The sequence below is a fragment of the Phocoena sinus genome, chromosome 5 (assembly GCF_008692025.1).
Source record: "Phocoena sinus isolate mPhoSin1 chromosome 5, mPhoSin1.pri, whole genome shotgun sequence".
In the NCBI taxonomy this organism is placed as follows: domain Eukaryota; kingdom Metazoa; phylum Chordata; class Mammalia; order Artiodactyla; family Phocoenidae; genus Phocoena; species Phocoena sinus.
The window spans coordinates 124,429,195-124,450,995 of NC_045767.1; the positions used below are offsets into that span (position 1 = coordinate 124,429,195).

General features: G+C 39.8%; 1 protein-coding gene across 1 annotated transcript; it reads right to left on the bottom strand.

Annotated features, from left to right (window-relative positions):
* Window positions 1-1,198: 1,198 nt before the first annotated feature.
* Window positions 1,199-1,872, bottom strand: LOC116754429 (peroxiredoxin-6-like). The gene is given in 2 exon segments (XM_032633076.1): window positions 1,199-1,713; window positions 1,716-1,872. Coding segments are annotated over 2 exon segments (672 nt in total).
* Between the last annotated feature and the right edge of the window lie 19,929 nt (window positions 1,873-21,801).

The window sequence follows — 21,801 nt, forward strand, 5'->3', positions numbered from 1 at the left end:
TTTTATTTTATTTTATTTTTGGCTGCACTGGGCAGCACATGAGATCTTAGTTCCCTGACCTGGGATCAAACCCGTGCCCCCTGCAGTGGAAGCGTGCAGTCTTAACCACTGGACCACCAGGGAAGTCCCTGGGATCACACCTTCATCAGCTGCTCCTCCATTTTCATTATATGAAATTTTATGTATCTGTCTTCGGAGAAAAGCATCAGTGTCAAATCTAGCAAGGAAATATCTGCCCTTAGGACATGAGTCTGAACAAGTACTTGAAAATGTGACAAGAGAATTTTCTGATCACATTTTAACAAAGGATTTACTTGCTGATCACTAAGAAGTAAAATTCAGAAAATAGTCCCCCCTCCTCCACTGCAAGAATAAATCTATAATAAAACATTTTCAGTCATCCTCTCCCCTCTTCCCAAGGTGTGCCCTTTCATGTGCACTTCACTGTAGAGCCAACTGACATCCAGAAGTACTCTGAGAGGCACCTGGCACTGTTGTGTTACTCATGCCTCTGGTACACCTCCCTGGCAGGCAAGTGGAACCTTTTCTGTAGCGTCCCACTTTCAATAGAAATTTATTGAAAATTTTTCTTGATAGCAAAATACTTAAAGATTCCTTCCCCCTGCTCATTCTTCAGTTATCTACTGAAAATTACAGAATTGAAAAGGTTTTGCCCCCAGTTGTGATCAAAACATGGAATATTGAAGAATATCTGGGTTACTCTAAGTTCTTAGGTTACATACGTAGATATGTACAGAGGAAGTTGAACCCCAAGTTCTTTTCCTTCCCAAAATGGGTAACAGAAGAAAGGATTTGATTAGCACAGCTGAAGAAAACTGATACTCATTCTATGATAGAGCAAAGCAGGCTTTTTCCACCATAAACTGGTACCACCTTGTTGGTCATAAACCCTGCAGAGATCCAACAAGATGAGCCTCAAATTTCAAAGAGAATCAGCAGAGAATGCTAAGATATATGAACATAAGAGAATGCTGCTAAAGGCACAGAGCAAAGAATCCCAAGGAATTTTTAGTGCCATTTTCATTTAATAAGCCAGTAGTATAGCAACCTAAAGACCTTGGCTGTGATCACACCAGGATGTTTTTATGGTACTGCTGCCGGAAAACATAATGGGCAGCTGGCATCCTCTGGCTCACGGTGCTCAGCGAGCAGCTCCTGCACCAACTCCGTGGAGAGCCTATGGCTGGGGGGTGTAGTGGAGGTATTTCTTGCCAGATGGGAGCTCTTTGGTGAAGACTCCTTTAGGGAAAAGTTTTTTGGCTTCCTCTTCAGGGATGGTTAGAAGGACCATCACGCTGTCTCCATTCTTCCAATAAACTGCGGTGGCAACCCTCTTTTCTGCAGTCAGCTGGAGAGAGATAATGACTCGGAGAATCTCATCAAAGTTCCTGCCAGTGGTAGCTGGGTAGAGGATGGACAGTTTTAGCTTCTTATCAGGACCGAAAATAAATACCACATGAACTGTTACAGGCATGCCCTTTTCGTCCTTCTCTGCTGGGTAAAGCATGCCCAACTGGATGGCAAGGTCCTGATTCTTATCATCAATGATGGGAAAAGGTAACTCTTTTGTGGGCTCATCACCATTGTAAGCATTGATATCCTTGCTCCAGGCAAGATGGTCTTCAACACTGTCTACTGAAAGGGCAATCATCTTAACGTTCCTCTTGGCAAATTCTGGTGCCAGCTTGCTGGTCTGCCAAGCTCCGTGGTACACACTGGGGTAAAGTCCCGAGAGTGGGAGAAGAGACTGCCCCATGAGTCTCCCAGATAGTCATGGAAACGGATGCAGCCGATGGTAGTACTGGTCTCGAAGTTGGGAGCCTCGTCCCCAAGAAGGAGCCCTCCGGGCATGGTGGCAGCGGTGACACGGAAGGAGGACTCCATTTTCTTATATAAAATGATTATTTTGATGTAGTGCTACCAAAGTCTTAAATCCTTATGCTATTTTAATACTTTAATCCTTCATAGACTTTTACAATTGAATCCTAAAATACAGTAAACACACACATGTAACTGGTGTGTTGAACAAACATGACTAAAGAAATATAGTCAACACTTCATGAACTCTCATTGTCCTTTCAACATTTATTCATAGAAAAGTTTTCTTGTTGTCAACTTAAAAGAAAAGTTATATGATGACTTTATTCCACGAAACCCTTTGGAATTATTTCATCAGAAATGTCCAGTACAATAGCTTAAATCTTCATGATTCATTGAAAAGTAAAGTTTCTGGGCACTTCTCCCCACAAGCCCCAATCACCCCACCATTTACCACCAGTATTGCTGAGTAGCAAGTAGGCTGCTTCTTTTTTTATGAAGGGGTATGATTGGCTTTTTCTCTTTATTCTGTTCATAATCCTACTTCATGATTTTAGTCTTTCTTGGGTTAGATTTTGGGGAAAACGGAATACAGAAAATTCTTGTTAACTGGTACTCTGATAAGATAATCTTTATACTCTCTGAGCTTGGCACAGGTTGAAAATTAATCCTGGTCTCCAAGTTGCTTTCCTGGAAACCTCTGAGAATGATTACTTGGACTCTCTGGACAATGCCTGAGTGGACAACCCTATTTGTCCTATATCTGTCCTGCCCCAGCTGCCCCCTCACCCCCCTCACCATCCTACTCCCCATTCCTGAACCCCTAGCTTTCTAGTTACCCACTCTTACACAGTTTCTTGGGCAGGATTCAAGAGGGCTCCATTCTTGCAATTGTTTTTATGTGGCTGATTTTTTTTGTTTGTTTGGTTTTTTGGCTTTTGTTGTTATTGTTTTTAATGGACAATTCTTATGGTCCTTTCTTCTTCTGAAAAAAAGCAGGCCACCATTCTGCTGCTAACATCACTCTGGGTTTCTTAACCTGTGTCAGGCACATTTTCTAAGTCTCCAGTGTGGGCATACTCTCTGGGTGGTCCCTTTGGGGTCACTGTAAATGGCTGAGACTTACAATAAGTCCCTCCACTTAACTGGGCATCCTGTATTTTATCTGGTTACTTTATTCACCCTTCCCTTGTGGCTGAGTAGGATATAACAGCACTTCTCTCCAACATATCCTTTCCAAATCTCATTCCAACTTCCCTCTTAACCAGGGCTATATCCCTAAGAGGTAAAGGCAGGGAATTTAGTTCTTGGATTTTTTTTTTTTTTTTTTCGGTACGCGGGCCTCTCACTGTTGTGGCCTCTCCCATTGCGGAGCACAGGCTCTGGACGCTCAGGCTCAGCGGCCATGGCTCACGGGCCCAGCCGCTCCGCGGCATGTGGGATCTTCCCGGACCGGGGCATGAACCCGTGTCCCCTGTATCGGCAGGCAGACTCTCAACCACTGCGCCACCAGGGAAGCCCGGATATTTCTTTTGATTAATGCATTTTGGTATATCCCACAACTCATTAAGTATCAAAAATCTATCTTATCTCAGTGTCTCAGTTGGAACTTTAAATTTAGCTTCCTGGTTTAATAAACGTGATATATTGTACCTTTATGGGATAATTTTAAATCCTCTAAAACTTCATAAATTTTAAAGCACACTGTGTAGCCATTTACTATTATAACAGTCTTTGATTATAATAATTTTATTTTATTAATACGTTTATATATATTATACTTATGTGCATTTATATATTAAATTTATATAGCTTATAATTTATATAGTAATTATAATGCTTTAATCTAATGCCTCAATTCTTCCAGGAACTGCAATAGCCCCATTCTTTCTGGAATTGCCCCTTTCCTTGTTACAACCAAGATCTTCTATGACTGTTCCTTAGTCCTTTTGACTGGCCCAGGATGGGTCTGTGACCAAAGTCAAGTGAACCTGAGTCACAGTTACAGTCACAGTCACAGTCAAGCCAATCATTGTCCATTGGTAATTTATAGCAAATCTGAGAAAAATCAGTTAAACTAAACTTTACCATATAAAATTCAGAAGCTGTAATTAATCATATGTTTCTAGAGATAACAGGATTTTAATAACATATATGGAGGCATCTGAGACTCTGTTCTATTTATTTCTGTGGTCTAGGCGCCGCTCTTGACCTTCTCACACATGGGATGTTTGATTTTTCTTTGTTTATTAGACTGACAAGTGACATTTTTTGCCTAATCTAGTTGGAGTTACAATCAATAGATACAATCAATCAATTGTATCTTACCTTACAATCAATAGATTGCTTAAATGTTGCAATTCAATTCATTATTTTAATATCGTGTCCAACAAAATATTACCAAGGCTTTTACAAAATGTCATAAGTTAGGGAAGATGATAGGTTTAAAACAGCTAAACTAAAATAAATTGGTCCTATTTTAGGAATATAGTTAGAAGAGAGAGAAATAAAAGAGCACCGCAATAGACACAGTTAATACTTGAATACACCCCACACAAATATTCAATCCACAAAATATTTATAAAGCCATTATTAAAATGGGTGGTAATACCTGAGTAGAGCTGTAATTAAGATAAGAAAATAAAAACTAAGAGTACAAGTTCTAAAAATTCTTAAACAAATCATCAAATATTCTTAGCAAAACATTTTTTTAAATATATTTTACATAAGGAATTAAAATTAGAATGAAAATCCCTTTATATATGAACATTGAGCAATGGCATTGTTTGATACTTTGTGTGTGTGTCCCTAAACCACACTTCTCACAATGACAGGCAAATAATTGAAAATGTACAACTACCTACTTTATCTTCATTTTAGCATTACATCCAGTCTTGGCTCTAAGAAATATTTTAGGCAAATGGTTTGGTAGTCTTTGCCTCTCTCAGAGCTTTTCCCCTCATTTCATTAATGTCCCTCCAATAGCTTCCTAGTTCTCTTTTGCTATCTTATTTTCTGTGGCACAGATACTTAATCGGTTACTTCTGCACCAGTCTTGACCCTAAGTCTACAGCCACCCTTCTTCATTATCACTCACAATAGTCAGCACATCATGACATAATCAGGTGTGAATCAAGTAAATCACCTTTATAGACATTCAACTACAGTGTCTTCTTTTGCAGGCAACACACTGATGATATAAAATTTTGCCTATTTTACAATTTTTATTTCCATTTTTATATTATTTTATTCATATTTTCTAAACAGAAGAAAAATTGTTTCCTCTTTCAGATCTACCATTTCGCAATAAAGTTCACATAATTTTATGACAGGACCTTAATGTATAGAATTAATATATAATTATACTTTACTTAATATTTATCAAGTTTGTTATATATCTTCCTTCATTTTGGAGGTCACATAATCATAAAAGAAATAGAAAATAGGATGTGAGATGGTATTAAAACATATATATTGTAAACATGGTAGAAAGCTGCAAATATTCCAACTGAAGAAAGAAGTGTAAAATACCTGTATTCTGAAGAAACCAACATGCAGCTGTATTAGAATGATATTTTTCTGTGGTATTCATACTCATATTAAAAATCAAGAAAAATGTAACGGTAAAAATATGGAGCCCTCTAAAAAGAACTTTGCCTCTGAAAGAACAATAGAGGGGAAGGAGGTGATGGGTAATGACATATTCAAAAGAAAAGAAGGAATACAAAGCAAAATAGCTAGTGAAACACAAGGAGGGAATCAAGATTCTCCAGTGGGGGTACACTTAACGTCAATCGGCTTGACATATGAAAGTCACACAATTGGGGATGGGAGATATTACAGTTAACAAAGTACTTTTTATTATTATTGCAGTATGGATATAGAAAATAATAGCTGTCACACAAAGGGACTTTGAAAGGGCCCGACTTTAACATAAATGAACTGAGGTGAGGGGAGGAGGTCTCCTTGACAGAGCAAGCATTAGGAACTCATGCTTTAGTTAAGTAATTAACGTAGCAGCGGGCTTCACACTGACTATTTCAAAGCAAAAAATGAAGCAGGTAGCAGGGGTGGGTGGTTATGGTGCATGGCATTTAATTTCTCCCACTATACTTGAAAAGAGAAGAATTCAAGATTATTTGTAAATTAAGCTAATTAATTTTACTTAAAGGAAAAAAGAAAAAAATGAAAGAGAAAAAAGTTGCCTATCTGCGTAGTCTATATTTTGAAAAACAATTTCCAATTTTGTTTCTCTTATTTATTTAGCTATCAGATACATAGTGTTCTAATTTCTACTTTTAGTTTAAAAATTATTACAGAATTGATATATTATGTATCAGTGGTATGGTGAAGTGAGTACATGTTTATCTTTCTAATATTTTGCCTTTGAGGAGCCACTCCTTCTGGATCTATGTTTGGACCGGGGTCCTGCAGTCATAGTGACTTTCCCTGCATTTACCTCACCCCCACCTCATTACCTGGCTCCAGCAAGTGGTGATCCTCTGATCCACAATGACCAGTGCGTGGGACCACCTTATACAGTTTGTTGCGCCTGAGAATGTCTGGCCAGGGCAATGAGTGGGGTCTGAAATCTAGCCATGCTTCTCTCCCCAAGCTGTGTACCTTGGCATGGGGTGTGTATGTCTGAAGAAAGGTCACCTTTCTCTCATCCTCATAAAGGCTCCATCTGCTTGCCAAGCTGTTCACCTGCAGGGCTGCCTCTACCTAGTAGGGAAATCATTTGCTCATTTGTACAAAGGCTATGGAGCCATATGGGCTAGCAGAGACCCTGCCAATGAGAGAAATTCCATACTCTTTGCCTCAGTGACTGTTTTGTGGATGGACCCAAGCTCAAATCTGGTGAATCAGAATTCTCCCCTGAACTTTTATTTTACTATTAGCTTGAAATATTGTATTTAATGGCTTGGGTTGCTAAACTGAAAGGATGGTTGCAGCCATATTCCTCACTATTTGCAGAGTCTGTTCGCAGCATTAAGCAAACACAAGGAAGAAAAGAGCACTAACAGATGGAAAAAAAGAGAACAAGCTCTCGTTTGAACCCCTGGTTCCAGCCCTCACAGAAATCTCTACCAGCATTTCCCAGCTACAGAAGCCAATGGATTCTTCCTTAATTAACTTGAGTTTCTGTCATGTTCAAATGAAAGAGTTCTTATATACACTGATGGTATACTGATTAGTTCCGTTGTTGCAATTCACTAGAAAGGATATTGTGCATAAGGAACACTACTAATCTCCCCCTAAGAGCAGTACTCCAGTTACTATGTAACAACAAGCATCTGTTGCCTTTCACCTTGAACCTGTATGTAAATGCTGACGTTTTCAGAGTAAGTGACTACAGTGGGATGAAGTTAGGCAAGGACCTCTGAAGATAGATGGGTGCTTTTGCCTAATCCCAAAGCAATGAAGCTGGATTGGCAAAAGAATGCAATGGAACATTCCCCCATTTGAGGAAATAGCATGAGCAAAGGCACAACGAAGCAAGTTAGAGACATACGTTATGACTCTTTTAAGTTTCAAATGAATGAATTTATTAGCTCACTACTGAAAGTCATCATGGATAGTCCGGAAGCAGGATTGTTTTGATTCCTATTTAGATATGATTGTCAGGAATCTCTTTATCTCTCTCCTCTTGGAGAGGGAACAGCTCCTCCTCTGTTATTCTAGCACAAATCTTAGGAGTAATTATGACTGAGCAGTTACGCTGCTTAGGTCATAGGTCCAACCTTCACTGGATCTGATTGGCCAAGGTAATATGAGGCTCTGGTCAGTATTGCCTGTAGCTGAGTGTGGAGGCAGCACCATCTGACCAAACTCATTGATAAGTGTTTGCCCAAGGTAGGAGTGGGAGCCATTACTAGAAAAAGGAAAATAGATGCTGGATAGGTAAACATCCAAGGTCCAAAGAAGAGAATAAGCTGGCTGGCTAGGTGATAAGGAACAAATTTATTAGCCAGCATGAAAAATGAGATTGGATAAATGAGGGGACCAAGTTCAAGAAATATTGGAGTGTTTTAAATTTGAGGTATTTGAATATCAGTATTGCACATAAAAATGGACTTTACACACAGTAATCTGTTTAGCACTAGAGAAATAGCTGGGAAAAGGTGCGCCTCTTTTGAATAGGGAGCTCATGTAATTTATATTCCAAGCTGTGACACTTTCAAGAATAAAAGCGGGGTAGTCTTAATGATTATACTGGAATAAGAGGCATAAATTGGGATTTACCCCAGAAAACTAGGGCAAATGGCTGCTCTTTTTCTCAGGAAAGTGGCCAGAAAGAGTAGCTTATACACACATTTCGTGTGTAGTGCCTTTTGATGCTGTATCAGCCAGAATCAATTCCAAGCATCTGTGACTAACCTTTAGGCAGTCACCTATAGCTAAACCTTAAGAGGAGCCAGGTGATTGACAGGAAAATCTGTGCCAGAATGGACACCTGATCAGATGGTAATCTACAAAGCCAGTTGGATCCTCTCCCTTGAGAAATGTTAGATGCAAGATACACAGAGCAAGACTAGGTGGAATGAAACAGAATTTAAAAGAAACTGACAGATAATGTAGTGTATTAGCTGGTGTGGGCTAAAGTTCTATAAAAGATAGAACCAAATATTCGTGTCTCAACCAAGAGGAGTTATATCTTACTCCCATGACAGTCCAAAGTGAGCGCTCCTAGTCAGTAGGAAACTCTCTTCACACAGGGATCCTGAGAGTAGGACTTTTTCCACTTTATGGCTTTGTTGTCCCCAAATCACAGATTAGGATTAACATTTGTACCATCAGGAGAGATAGATAAGACACTGAAGGAACCAAAAAGTTTTCCTTAAAAGTCTTGGCGAGGAATAGTTCACACATCTCTACTCACTTTCCATTGATGAGAAGTAGTCACAGGAGACAGCTACAACTAGAAGCAAGGAAAGGAATAGGGGCCTTTCCTGGAGAAAGGTAGTATGGCTGGGACACCTGTATACCAAGTAAGGGACTTTAGATGACTACCAGTGGTCTTTGTCCCAGGCTGTAAGCAAAACCCTCAGCAAAAACCCCGAGAGGTAGAGAGATGGACAGTTGTGAGTGGGTTAGAAATGGACATTTGCATAAGAAGCAGAGACAGAGAGATGCTGACTGAGCCTTCTCAGACCAGCCTCCATAAATTGGTGTTAAAGGATTTTTTCCTGACTTGCTCTTTTTGTTTACAACAGTCACTATGTGCTTACATGCATTAATCTGGGGAAAATTATCTAAGAAGTCTGTGACCTGATCAAGCTTAAGACCCACCTCTCTTTAACTCCCTAAGCAACACTGTCCACTTTTATGGCTTCAATGACACTTTACACGGTGATGATTCCCTCGTTTATTTCTCCAGGACAGACTTCTCTCGTGAGCTCCAGCGTGGCACACCTAGTAGTACTGCACAGCTCCACGGTTTCTCATAAACAAATAACGGCATTCTGGCACTGAATTCATCACCCACCCTCCTCCACCCTGCACCTCTTGTACTTTGCATCTCAGTGAATAGCACTACCGTTCATCTGGATGTTCGGATGGGAAAACTGGGAATCACTCCTGGATCCTCTTTCTTTCTCACAGCTTATAGAATTGATCAGGACAGGAGCTCACCTCCTTCTAAGGCTAGAATCCACCTACACATCGCCGCCTACTGCAGGTTTCATAACCCAGGTCATCTCTTCTTGCCCAGATTTTCACAGGAGGAAAATGCCACCAGTTTTGCCCTTCTATTTATTCTTTACACATCAGCCAGAGTGATCATTTTGTTGTAGATATACAACTAAGTCACAAGTCCTGCTTAAAATATTTTTTTGCCATCACTTCTAGAATAACTCTTATTTACCATACATGGCCTGTAAGGCCCTTTTATTAGTCAGGCTCTAGCCAGGAAAACAGAATCCACAGAAGTTAATTCAAAAAAGGATAGTGCATACAAAAAACAATTACAAAGGAGTTGAGAGAAACAAAAGAAACACAGGTGATGCTGAGACAAGCAGAAATTGGCAACAGCAGGAAGCCACTACCACTCTAGGGTGGCATGAACAAAAAGAATAAGTAATGTTACTAGAGTTCAGAGTGAGGAATTCCTAAAAGAAGATGGAACTTCTGCAGGAACTTGTCTGACAGAAGCTGGGACCATGGATGAGGAGGGTCTGGTGAAAGCTAGAATCATGAAGAAGATGCAGTCTCTTTAGAGAAAGAGAGGGAAAACCACCCTGGCTTCTCTTCTGCTCTGTACACTTGTGTCCTCAATCACTGAATTTACCTGGAAGACAACTGGCAAGGGAGCCTGCGTGATGTACTTTTCAAAACACAAGAAGGTTAGGAAATGAATGTGCACAACTTCATATTCTGGCCCTGCTTATCTTTCTAGCTCAGCCACCACTGCTCCCTCCCCGGCATACTCTGCACTTCATCTCAGGAAACTCATTTCAGTTCCCTGCCACATACTCTGTTCTCTCTGGGTTTGTACATCCTATCACCCCAATTCAGAAAGGCCGGAAAAGAGGTCACCCTTTTGCCTTCTCCCAATTGCCTGAATATCCCCAGCCATGCTTTGGGTCTCAGCTTAACTATCACTCTTCTGGAAAGTTTATTTCGGTCCCCAAATCTGAACTAAAATACCCTTAACATATGAGCTCTTAATAGCTGATAAATTCCCATTACAGCATTTATTAAAAACATTAAGACATGATATAAAAGTCGATTATGGTTTACAATTTACCTGTCTATATCCTGAGTCAGCCTACAAATTCTGTGAGAGTAGGGGCCCCATATCTGCTAGTCACCACAACACACGGAAGGTGCTAAGTATCCATTAACTGAATGTGTGGATCAACAGATGAAGGTGGTGAGTCAGAAAAGAGCAGTGGTTGACAGGGAGTGGCGCCAGTCCCTGATCTGGAATTTCAGTGAGGACCACACTGCTTTGAAAGACAAAGGACATTGCTCAAAATTTCCGTGATTTCTGAATGTGTGATTGCTACTTGGGCTTTAGGCTACCTTATTTCACTTCTACCCTTACAATTATTTCCTCACTCCTTGACTCAGGTAACACACATCTTACTGTATTAAACAGCTGAAGGAGAAAGACACAAGAAACCAGAAGCCTAGCTAAAGGGCTACTGTGGAAATTTATGTATGAGTTTATAGGAGAAATAAATTAAATATGAGGCAAGAAAATAGTAAGGATATTATTTAAACATGAAAACAGTTTAATTTGGAAATAATTCTGTGAGGAGTAATCACAGAAGGCCACGCTTACCTGAGGAAATACTAGGAAAATTTATTCCAATCTACTTTAGATGCTTCCCTTTTAACTCATTTGTGAAAAAACAACAAAAAGATTAGCTAAAGAAAAGCTAATACTACCACATTCTGGAAAAAAAGTACATAGTTCACTAATAGTTATTTTAAATACAACATATACACAAAATTACAAAGAAGAAACAATATGGTTCTGGCTTTAGTCATTATTTCCTCAGCCACAAGTAAGTCAGGTGGTGTTTCTGTCCTCATCTCTATCCCTCTTATTTCCACACACCGATTCTGCTGCTGGAAGCTGAGACAACACTCTTAGGAAGAGCTATTATCACTCTCTGTTGGAATGATCACCTTTTATTATGATAGTCCATTTGTCTGCAGGTTTTTTTCCATTTTAGTTCATGGATAATTTCTTCCTTATCCATATAGATTTGTTCTTACCTGCTCTATTTCTATACCTAATTTCTATTACATAAATGTATGATGATAAAATTCTTCAGGGTTTCTAGTGTGACTGACTTAATATGTGAATGTGCTATGCTTGTAATCTTCTCTTCTGTGTTGGAGGGGATTTCAATTACTCCTATCTGTGAGCAGAACATCTTCTAGAGTAGTCCATGATATACAATGCCCTTTTCCAATGGCTTCTTGTCTCTATACTATAGTTATTAACCTGAGCAGCTAGAGATAAAATCTCTTGCTCTGTAATAAAACTCTGCCTCACTAGGTCTTTGCTTACTGTATATTGGTTCCATATATTCTCAATATTAAATAAAGAAGCAAAGGAAGATTGAAGTAGGATATGTTTATAAAAGATTACAGAGTTCAGTCATAGGTATGATACAGGGTTTTCTATGTTCTCGAACAAACACTACTTGAACAAATTTGTTATTAAATCTGACCTTGTGAAAAGGGATATTCAAAATCAATAACATATATGCCTTAAAATATAAACTTAATGATTTTTTAAATTCAAATATAAGATTAGTAATTATACTACTTGTAAAATACCTCAATAGTTTGAAACTGGCTTTATGAAAAATAAAAAAGGTCTTCAAACAAGAGAAACTAACCTTGAACTAAAGGTAGAAGTCATATTGCATGATTTCCCAGGAAAAATTCTTATATCTCAGATATCTTGTCACCCAATTGCCCACACGACTGTCCACAAAGCAATTGTGTAGCCAAGAAAACAAATAACAAATAAAAACATAACCACAGAGTTCGCAGCTGGAGTTCACAGTCAGCCAGGAGTTCTACTGAGGAAGCTGATTTTATGATGCTCTCTGAATGACATAAAATACATTTCCCAAACACAGGCATAGCAAAGTCACCTGAAATTCTAGCTAGATAGAACCTACAGGCAATTTTTATCTAATGAAGATAAATACACTTACCTCATAGGGTTGTTGTGAGGATTAAATAAGATAAAGTACATTCAATACCTGTTATGGGTTGACTTGTGTTCCCCCCTAATTCATGTTGGAGTCCTAACCTCTAGTACCTCAGAATGTGATCTTATTTGGTACTAGGGTTGTTGCAGATGTAATTAAGATGAGGTCACACTGGAGTAGGGTGGACCACCACTCCAGTATGACTGATGTCCTTATAGAAAGGCAGATGAAGGCAAAAAGTGCCTTCAGTCTTCTACAAGCCAAGGAAGACCAAAGATTGACAGCTAATTATCAGAGGTAGGCAATAAGCATGGAACAGATTCTCCATCACCGTTCTCATTAGGAACCAACACAGTAATACCTTGATGGTGGACTCCTAGCCTCCAGAAATGTGAGACAATGTATTACTGTCGTTTAGGCCTCCCACTCTGTAGTAGTTTGTTATGGTAGCCCTAATAAGCTAATACGGTATCTAAGAATGACTGGCACATAGTGGAGGTTCAACTGATGCCAGTGCATCAGTGACAGACTCGTGTGAACACATTCACGTAAGTAAAGGGATGTAGTAGTATATATTCTTGTGTAAAGGAATGTAGTAGTATATTAAGTGTTGCATCAAAATTTTCATAGCAATTTTGAGGGCTAGGATTCAAAATCTCTAATTTCCTGGAGGAGAAAGGAGAGCTAAACAGGAACCTGAGACCAAGAGAACTGAGATATTTGACAAGACTGTAGCAAAGCACTCATAGTATAGGAATTCAGCTGTTCATTCAATTGACAGAATGAGCTTTGGACACAAGGAAGAATGAAAAATTTGTGTACTGGAATTAGGGTCACGTTAGTCATTCATCATTTCTAGAGTATCCGTCACATGTTCAAGCATTTTGCTAGATACAGAGGGCACAAGAATAAACGACTCCTGGCTTTCATGTTCAAGAGCTAACAGCCTACTTGGGAGGAAGTCATAAAAATGTCATAAAAAATACCATTGGGATATAAAGTAGAAATGATTGGTAATAAGTAAAATAATTCTAGATAATAAGGATTCAGATGTGGCAGGAAACCGTATGTGTCTAATGTTACCAACTGTCAATATGAAGTTGTGCTGAGCCATTAGAACACTTTACGGAGCTCCTTTCATCTTTTTTAGATAGAGCAACTTTGTTGTTTGGCCCAAACTGTCATCATTGGAATTGAATGAAGTCTGAGTGAGTAATTCATTACAATATCCGTTCTCCAGAGTTTGCTATGTACCTGACACCTAAGGCACAAGTGCTTTTGGTGGGTGATTTCTTTGTTTCTGCTGTCCAGCAGCATCTTTATTATAAGTGCAAACATTATTTATGCAGGTCTAGTTAGAATATTTTCAATGACCTTTCTTAAATATTCTACAAAGGTAGATACTACAAAAAACTTCGTTCCATGGCACCCACCACAGAGATTAGTTGCATTTAATTCATAGCTATATAACAGAATTTGTCATAATATATTATGGTCAGTCATTTCTAGTTCTTTGTTTTTAAACACTGTGTACAATAAGGGGAAACAATTTACTTTTGGACTTCTAAATGTGTTATTTCTTTAACAGCCCAATATATTGCTTTGTGTGCAGGCCCCACACCATGAAGTGCATCCTCCTGTTGTTGGGGAATAATACAAGAATAGGACAAAATCAAGGCAACAGAGGGTAGTATCAGGAGCATACAGTGTGATTCTTTTTGCACAGGGCCTGCCCTTGGTAGGATGTGGGCATGCATGTTGACATAGCATAAAGAAGCAGTCTAGCAGCCTACACAGTTCAGAGGTTCTACATACAGGTGGAGGTAGGGTGATGGGCTTGGCAACAGGTCTTGAGGCTGGAGCCTCAGGGACAGTACTTGGTTCTGGGCCATGTGATGAAAGTCTGAGATATGCTGCAGGTGGTGACAAAATGACTCCAGCTCTCGGGACTGGCAGAGGTGAAAAGACATGCACAATTACACAGACCAAGAAACAGGAGCAAAGAGTCATACCCCACAGGATCAGGACAAAAAAAGTACAGAATACAGTTCAGATCTTCCCTAAAAGAAAAGGATCTAGATGAGAGGGGTGGCAACAAGCTGGGGACAATAAGCAACAAAGCAACATGACTGCAATGGTGACGATAATATACAGACTTCCTGAGCCAAAAGAGTCTAATATTCCTCCTGCCCTCCTTCCAGGTACTAAAAATGGCCTCAGCCAAATGGATGCCAGCAAAAACATCTGGTGAAAAGAGGTGTGAGGTTGCCAAAATCAAGGCAGTTTATGAAAAAAAAAAGTACATATTTAGAAAGATAAGAGTAACATATAGTTTGCAAATTGAGTTTTAATGATGGAATTTTGAAAAGCTTCTGAAAAGTTTTTGATTCATGCTTAGCCAAATTAGTATAATCACGATTCATGTATGTAAGGGTATTACCACCCCCTTTAAATATAGCTAACATATCTCATTTACATTTTATAGGGAAAAAAAGATAATGGTGCAGGGTAGCAGATGTCATGCTACTGTCTCAAGAAACTCATTTCCTTTTCAGGCTAAATTCAACTACTAAAACTTTATAGTCAAGCATTAAAATGCCTGGGGAAACAAAGGTACTGGGCAAAGATCCTAGCAGATACTTCTGGAAGCATGAGAGGGCAGGTGATCTTGAGTCTAGAGTAAAATGAAATCATGAGTATAGATTTAGAACTAACTTTGAGTCATTAGGAAAACCAAAGAATCTCTATGTATTTGAAATAATAAGCAAATGTTTGATTAAAAGAGAAGATGTGAATAACTTTAATTGATTTTTAAAAACTGACTCAACGTTAGTTTATTTTAGGGCAGTGTTTCTCAAAGTGTGTTTATGGAACCAATGGTACCAATATCTCCTAAGAAATCTGTTAGAAATGCAAACACTTAGGGCCTACTTCAGACCTGCTGGATCAGAAACTCTTAGAGTGGGGCTAGCCATCTGTGTTTTAACAAGCCCTACAGGTATAAAATTGCCACATTTACCAAATAAATGTACAGTATACACAGTTGAATGGAATTTCAGATTAAAAAATGAATAATTTTTACTATGCCCCATGCGATATTTGGGACATATTTATACTAAAAAAAATACGCTGTTTATCTGAAATTCAAATTTAACTGGGCATGTTTCATTTTAGTTTACAACCTTATCCAGGCAACTCTGATACAAGTTAAACAATGAGAATTTTAGGGTAAAAATAACAGCAATGTTAAAAAAATAGTATTTCCTATGCCTATAGAGCAGATAATGCTGAAAGCATTAATGTCTGGTATAGGCATCTGTCTGCATCTGTCTGATAGAATGTTGAATTTGGTTTTAAAATATTTTTGTTTGGCCAAATGTATTTGTTTTTATTTGTTCTTTGTGTTTGGATGTTTGGATTAATTGCAATATTTAAAATGTTGTGAAATTTCACATAAAATCATGATCTGGATCACATACCAGTATGGCAACAATTGAGACTTTTAACAAGTGGGTCCAGTGTTCCACAGTCCACACCACTCCCAATTGTGTCTCTACCATAAATCTAGACATTGCCTGTCATTTATATCTGCTATTGCACAATTTTAATTATCCCAGGTTGGGAATATATTACTTGCCTCTGTCCTCATAGTCGTGTAAGTTTGCATCCTCTTTTCATTAAAGGTTTCCCCCTACATGTGGACTTTTTGGAATATGAAACATCTCAAAAGGAAGGTCTCACATGGGAAATGGGTATCATGTCTTTGGCTACATCTCCCAGAAAACAAGTTAGTAGAATTAGAAATCAGGGTTGTAATAGAGTTTAGCCTAAAACAACCAAGCTTGACTTACACAAGGACCAATTTAGAGGAAAAAAATATTGGGTTGCTTTTGTTTGTTTCATTTAAATTAAAAATATTGTTATTGATTTTCCAGGTAAAAATGCATATTCTAAATTTGATTATATGTTTTAGTAGTGAAAAGAATATCAATATAAAAACAGTGATTTCTAAGGACTAAAATGTTAACACTGCACAGTATTTAAGAAGCAAAACACAAAGGGTGATTTTCAATCTTTCACACTAAAACTTAATTTTGGGTGATATCTTGCATTTAGGGCATGTACATGCACCCTAAAGATTGTGACTTACTAATCATTTCTCTATACCAGCTTGAACTAACATGTGGGCATGTGGGCATGTAGAATCAGTAGCTCACGCTTTGTTGAAATTTGGTTCCTGGCGCACTCCAAGAACTGCTGTAGACACACTGTTTATGCACTGCTCCATTTATTTTAAGTAACTGGATAAGCACCGAAGAAAATTCACCTAGTTTGTATTTAATCCAACTTTGTGCCTTGAAGATCTGAATTCTGCAAAGTCGCTTTTGATTCAAACTTTTGTAGCAAAGTCCCTTTTACTATCTCAACAGCTTTCCCAGAATAAATCTTTCCCCTTACAAGCTAGGCTTGGAGAACATGTGCCAGGCTTTTGTGACATATGGGCCTGTCTACAGTAATTAATTCCTAGTTTGTCTGACCTAATTGCTCCATGTTGGCAACTCTTGCTATCTTATTAAAGGCAACATTGTTAAATATAAACAGAATATTGCCAAAATAATGATTATTTTTTCAAAGCTGCACACGTTTCGTAATTCCTCTACTGTATCAATTATTAAATTCTCTTTGTTCACTAAATATTTCCTAGCCTCTGATCTCAAATGCATTGCATGTTCCAATTTATCTTTTTAATTATATTGATGATTAGTTCTGTTCTAAATCTGTGGAACCAGAAATTAGATTCAATTTTCTTTTCCCATGCTTCTATATATCTATATATCTATTTATATCTACCTATATATTTATATATCTGTATCTATATATCTATCTATATCTCCTATTTTATTCTCACCAGTCAGGAAAGTAGAAAACCCAAGTGCTTTCTATTTTTATGTAAAGTAGATTAGTGTTCCTCTCTGTTTGGTTGATGAGGAAGGGCATTTTGTCCACCTTGAACTCCCTCATTTCAAATTGGTATATGCATCTCAGATCCATCTGGACCTTTTTCTCTATTCACTTGTATCTCCATTTAATCCAAACTCCAGAGCAGTGGCTTATAGTAAAATTTGGTTTGAGGCAGAGTAAACAATTCAGGCATTTACAAAGCTTGATAGTTGCTGATTTGTCACAATTTACAACAGAGAAAAATCCCTGAGGGAATGAATTTTATCTATCACTCTGTAGATTTGTGAGACATTTTTACAGCAATTCCCTAGGTCTCATGTAGTATGTTATAGTATGCCCTTATTCTACATGCCTAATTCTAATGCTGTCCCTTATGCATTAAAATATACCTTATATATAAACAGTAAAATAGTTATAAACTCACACTGTTCTCACTTCTGAATTCTAATATATTACGCTTTTGAAAAATCATATGGAATATGTATAGCCTTCACAAAAATTTTCATCTAAAGCAATCAGTTACACTAGACAGGACCTCTCAATTTACGAAAAAAATCAGTCAGGGTATACAAAGGTATAGGTGCAGCAGTGGGAAGATAAAATAGAGCAGTATCTCCTTCTACCTCCCCCCTCCCTAGCATCATAAAACTGGAAGAGAAAAATATTTTTGAAACATTTTCACTTGAATTTGAATATTCTATAAATCTTGATGCCATGTGAATTTCTCACCCATTAAAAGCAATGGGTTCTGATCCTTCAGAGAAGAGACAGATACGTGCTAGAACAAGGAGTTATATCTCAACTCTCGCTGTCAGATTTGATTTTGTAGCAAGTCAGCAGGCTTGAAAAATAGGCCTTGTTAAGGGATGGAAGATGGAGATTCTAAATTCCTTTAGCCTGGACGATTTAGATCATATCAATAATTTTGTTTTCTTAAGTATAGGAAAATGGAAATAAAAATAAACAAATGGGACCTATCTTACCCTGTCATCCCAAACCTGTGGAGACCGGTAGAGGGGCCTTTAGAAATGTCCAGTGAGCTCTGGCAAAACCCAGCCTTTCAGGCCTACATCTTTGGGTGTGTGTGTTCGGGCGGGGGAGGGAAATGGACGGTGTGCTCCTAGTAGAAACCTTGCAATAAGGCCACCGGGTGACTGTGCACAGTGGGGGCTGAGAGAAGCGATGCAAGCAGTGAGACAGTTACTGGGAGAGGAGGTATTTTTTAAAAGCTAAATGTCGGGCTTCCCTCGTGGCCCAGTGGTTGTGAGTCCACCTGCCGATGCAGGGGACACAGGTTTGTGCCCCGGTCCGGCAAGATCCCACATGCCGCAGAGCAGCTAGTCCCGTGAGCAATGGGCGCTGAGCCTGCACGTCCGGAGCCTGTGCTCCGCAACGGGAGAGGCCACAACAGTGAGAGGCCCGCGTATCACAAAAAAAAAAAAAAAAAAAAAAAGCTAAATGTCAAGGTCATGAGGCTTACCTTAAATTCTAGGACTTCAGAATATCATCTCGGGCCGCCCAGCACAAGCTTCAGAGGACCATGCACAGTGAAGTAAGTGCAGCTCAAATTAAGAAGAAGAAAGGCCCAGATTCAGCTCTTCTGTCCATTCACTCCCCTTGTGATGAGGACAGGTTTCAAAACATCCCACTTAGCCTTTGGGCACACCAGAAGCCAGTTGAACTTGCTAAGCTAAATTGGATACACTTGATGGTGAAGGGCACGGTGGGCCTGAGTCCCGGCTGGTGGCTGCGTGGAGGTGGGTGACGGAAGCGGCGTCACCAAACGTTGTCTGCCCTTGCTCTGGCCTGCCGTCACTGCCCCAGAGTCGGAGCTCCACAGTGACCGTGGGAGACAGCTCTCACTTGGACTGGGAGTCCAGGGGGCACTGGCCTCGCTGGGCTCAGGCTGAGCGATCCCATCATCCTCTGTGGGATGGCAGCTGACAAGGGCGACAGAGCTGGGGCTGAAGTGTCCCCAGAGAACTCGGATACTCAAGTGACAGGCATGACTGGCTGGTGAGGTTCAGCAGGCGAGGTTTGGGGGGAGTACGGTGGCTGCAAGCTTTGGGCGGCCTCAGGGGAGCTGTCGTCAGGCCCTGCCTTTGACTGGTGCCCATTCTTGAGGACGCACGAGTCTGAGGAGTCTGAGGTCCTTCTTATCGCCTCACTGTCTTCTGCCATGAGCACACTCAGGCCGCAGCCCATGAGCAAGAAGATGGCGTGGCTGGCGAAGTATGCAATTCCCAAGCAGGGCGCGCCGTCCGGGACCCCGGGGCCTGGGCGTTTGCCTGGCTGTGGTGGGCGTGCCTGACGCAGGGTGGGCCAGGCCACCAAGCCCAGCGCCTCCACACTGGGGGTCAAACGCCGGAGCTGCTCCTGCAGCCTCCAGCTGTCACGCAGCAGCTCGGCCACAGCGCTTGCGCGTTGACTTCTGACCCTGCGCAGCGCGGCTGCACGGGCACGTCCTCGTGCTACCTAAGCCCGGTGTCCCGAGCTTGCCGCTTCAGCTTCCGGACGTTCCATGACCAGCAGGGAACGCTGGTGGGAGAGCGGCCTACCATGGAGAGAATCTACAGAGACCTATGTATGTAAGTATATTTATATTTACATTTATTATAGATATTATATATAACTTTTTTTTTTTTTTTTTCTTTTGCGGTACGTGGGCCTCTCACTGCTGTGGCCTCTCCCCTTGCGGAGCACAGGCTCCGGACGCGCAGGCTCAGCAGCCATGGCTCACGGGCCCAGCCACTCCGCGGCATGTGGGATCTTCCCGGACCGGGGCACAAACCAGTGTTCCCTGCCTCGGCAGGCGGACTCTCAACCACTGCGCCACCAGGGAAGCCCTATAACATATTTTATATATAGCCCTTTGTTGAGCCGCGGCGGGAGTGTGGCCCAACAAAGGGCCGTATATATAATATATATATTTTATATATATATTAATTATATTCAATATAATATTATATATTAATATAATGTTTTATATCATATGAAATATTATGTATAATATAAATCTATATATAAATATATTTCTTTATAAAATCTAGTGTCATCTCATGCTCCTTGATGCCCCTGTGGAACTTTCTGAAGCATTGATAGCCTGCTGGTAGGGCTACAACCTGTTACAACCATTTTGCAAAACAGTTTGTAGTAGTTACTAAATTTGACGATTTGTGTGTCCGTATCCCAGTAATTTAATATCTGGTGATTTAGCCTACAGACCCGCGTGCCTGGGTGTACGAAATTATAATTCAAAGAGTTTCTAGCAGTGACGTTTATAATAGCACAAAATTGGAAAAGACATTGCCCACCCAATGTTAAAATTAAGTTTGATATGTTCAAACAATGGAAAATACTACAATTTACTTAAAAGTTATATTTGATATGTTCACACAGTGGGATACAATCCAGTAAAAAAAAAAGAAAAAATAATAGAGGTATGTGTGACAACGTGGATAGACTTTGCAATAGTATTATGGGCAAGAAGCAAAACCCAAGTGTTTACTTATGATTTGTGTAAATTTTAAAGGCAGGAAAAGCTAAGCTATAAATTATATTGTTTAGGAGTGTATATTTTGGTGTTATATCTGTACGGGAAAACAATAAATGAACTGCCACAGTGGTCCTGGTAGTGGTCACCTCTGGGAGCTGGAGGAGGAGGAGGTTTGTAGGGGTGCATAGAGGCTTCCAGGATGTTAGAAATGTTCTAATTTTGACCTGGGTGGTAGTTACATTGCTGTTTGCTTTATAATCATTCTTCACACAATTTGTTTATGTTTTATGCATGTTTCTATAAATTTTTATTTAAAATTAAAACAAAACAATTTTAAAGCTGGGGAGTTTTTCAGACACCACATAATTATCAAAGTATTCTTGTAGCAGAGGACTCACAGCGGGCTGACTGCTGGGGCTGGTACCCATGGTCCTCACAGCCTGACCTGAGGACATTTCCCCAGACCAGGGAGGACTAAATGAGGCCAGATCAACCAGGAAGGACTGTCAGGCCCTGTCAAGACCAGGGAAAGAAAGACCATGAGTTGTACCAGTCATAGTCCTCCAGATGCCAGCCAAATCTACACTTGACAGGAGTTCAGCACCCATACCAGACACCCCTTGGCAAAATACAAAGATTATTTAGAGGACAGCATATTTATGCATGGTTACCAGCTCCCTTTGTTACCATATTACCCTGCAAAACACTTGGACACTACCTTGGGGAAGAGCAGGGTAGAACTCTGAGCATTTTTATCTAAAGAGGCTAAGCATTTACCTAAAAGGACTGTTTAAATGATTACAGCCACAGTGCTTACCCAGC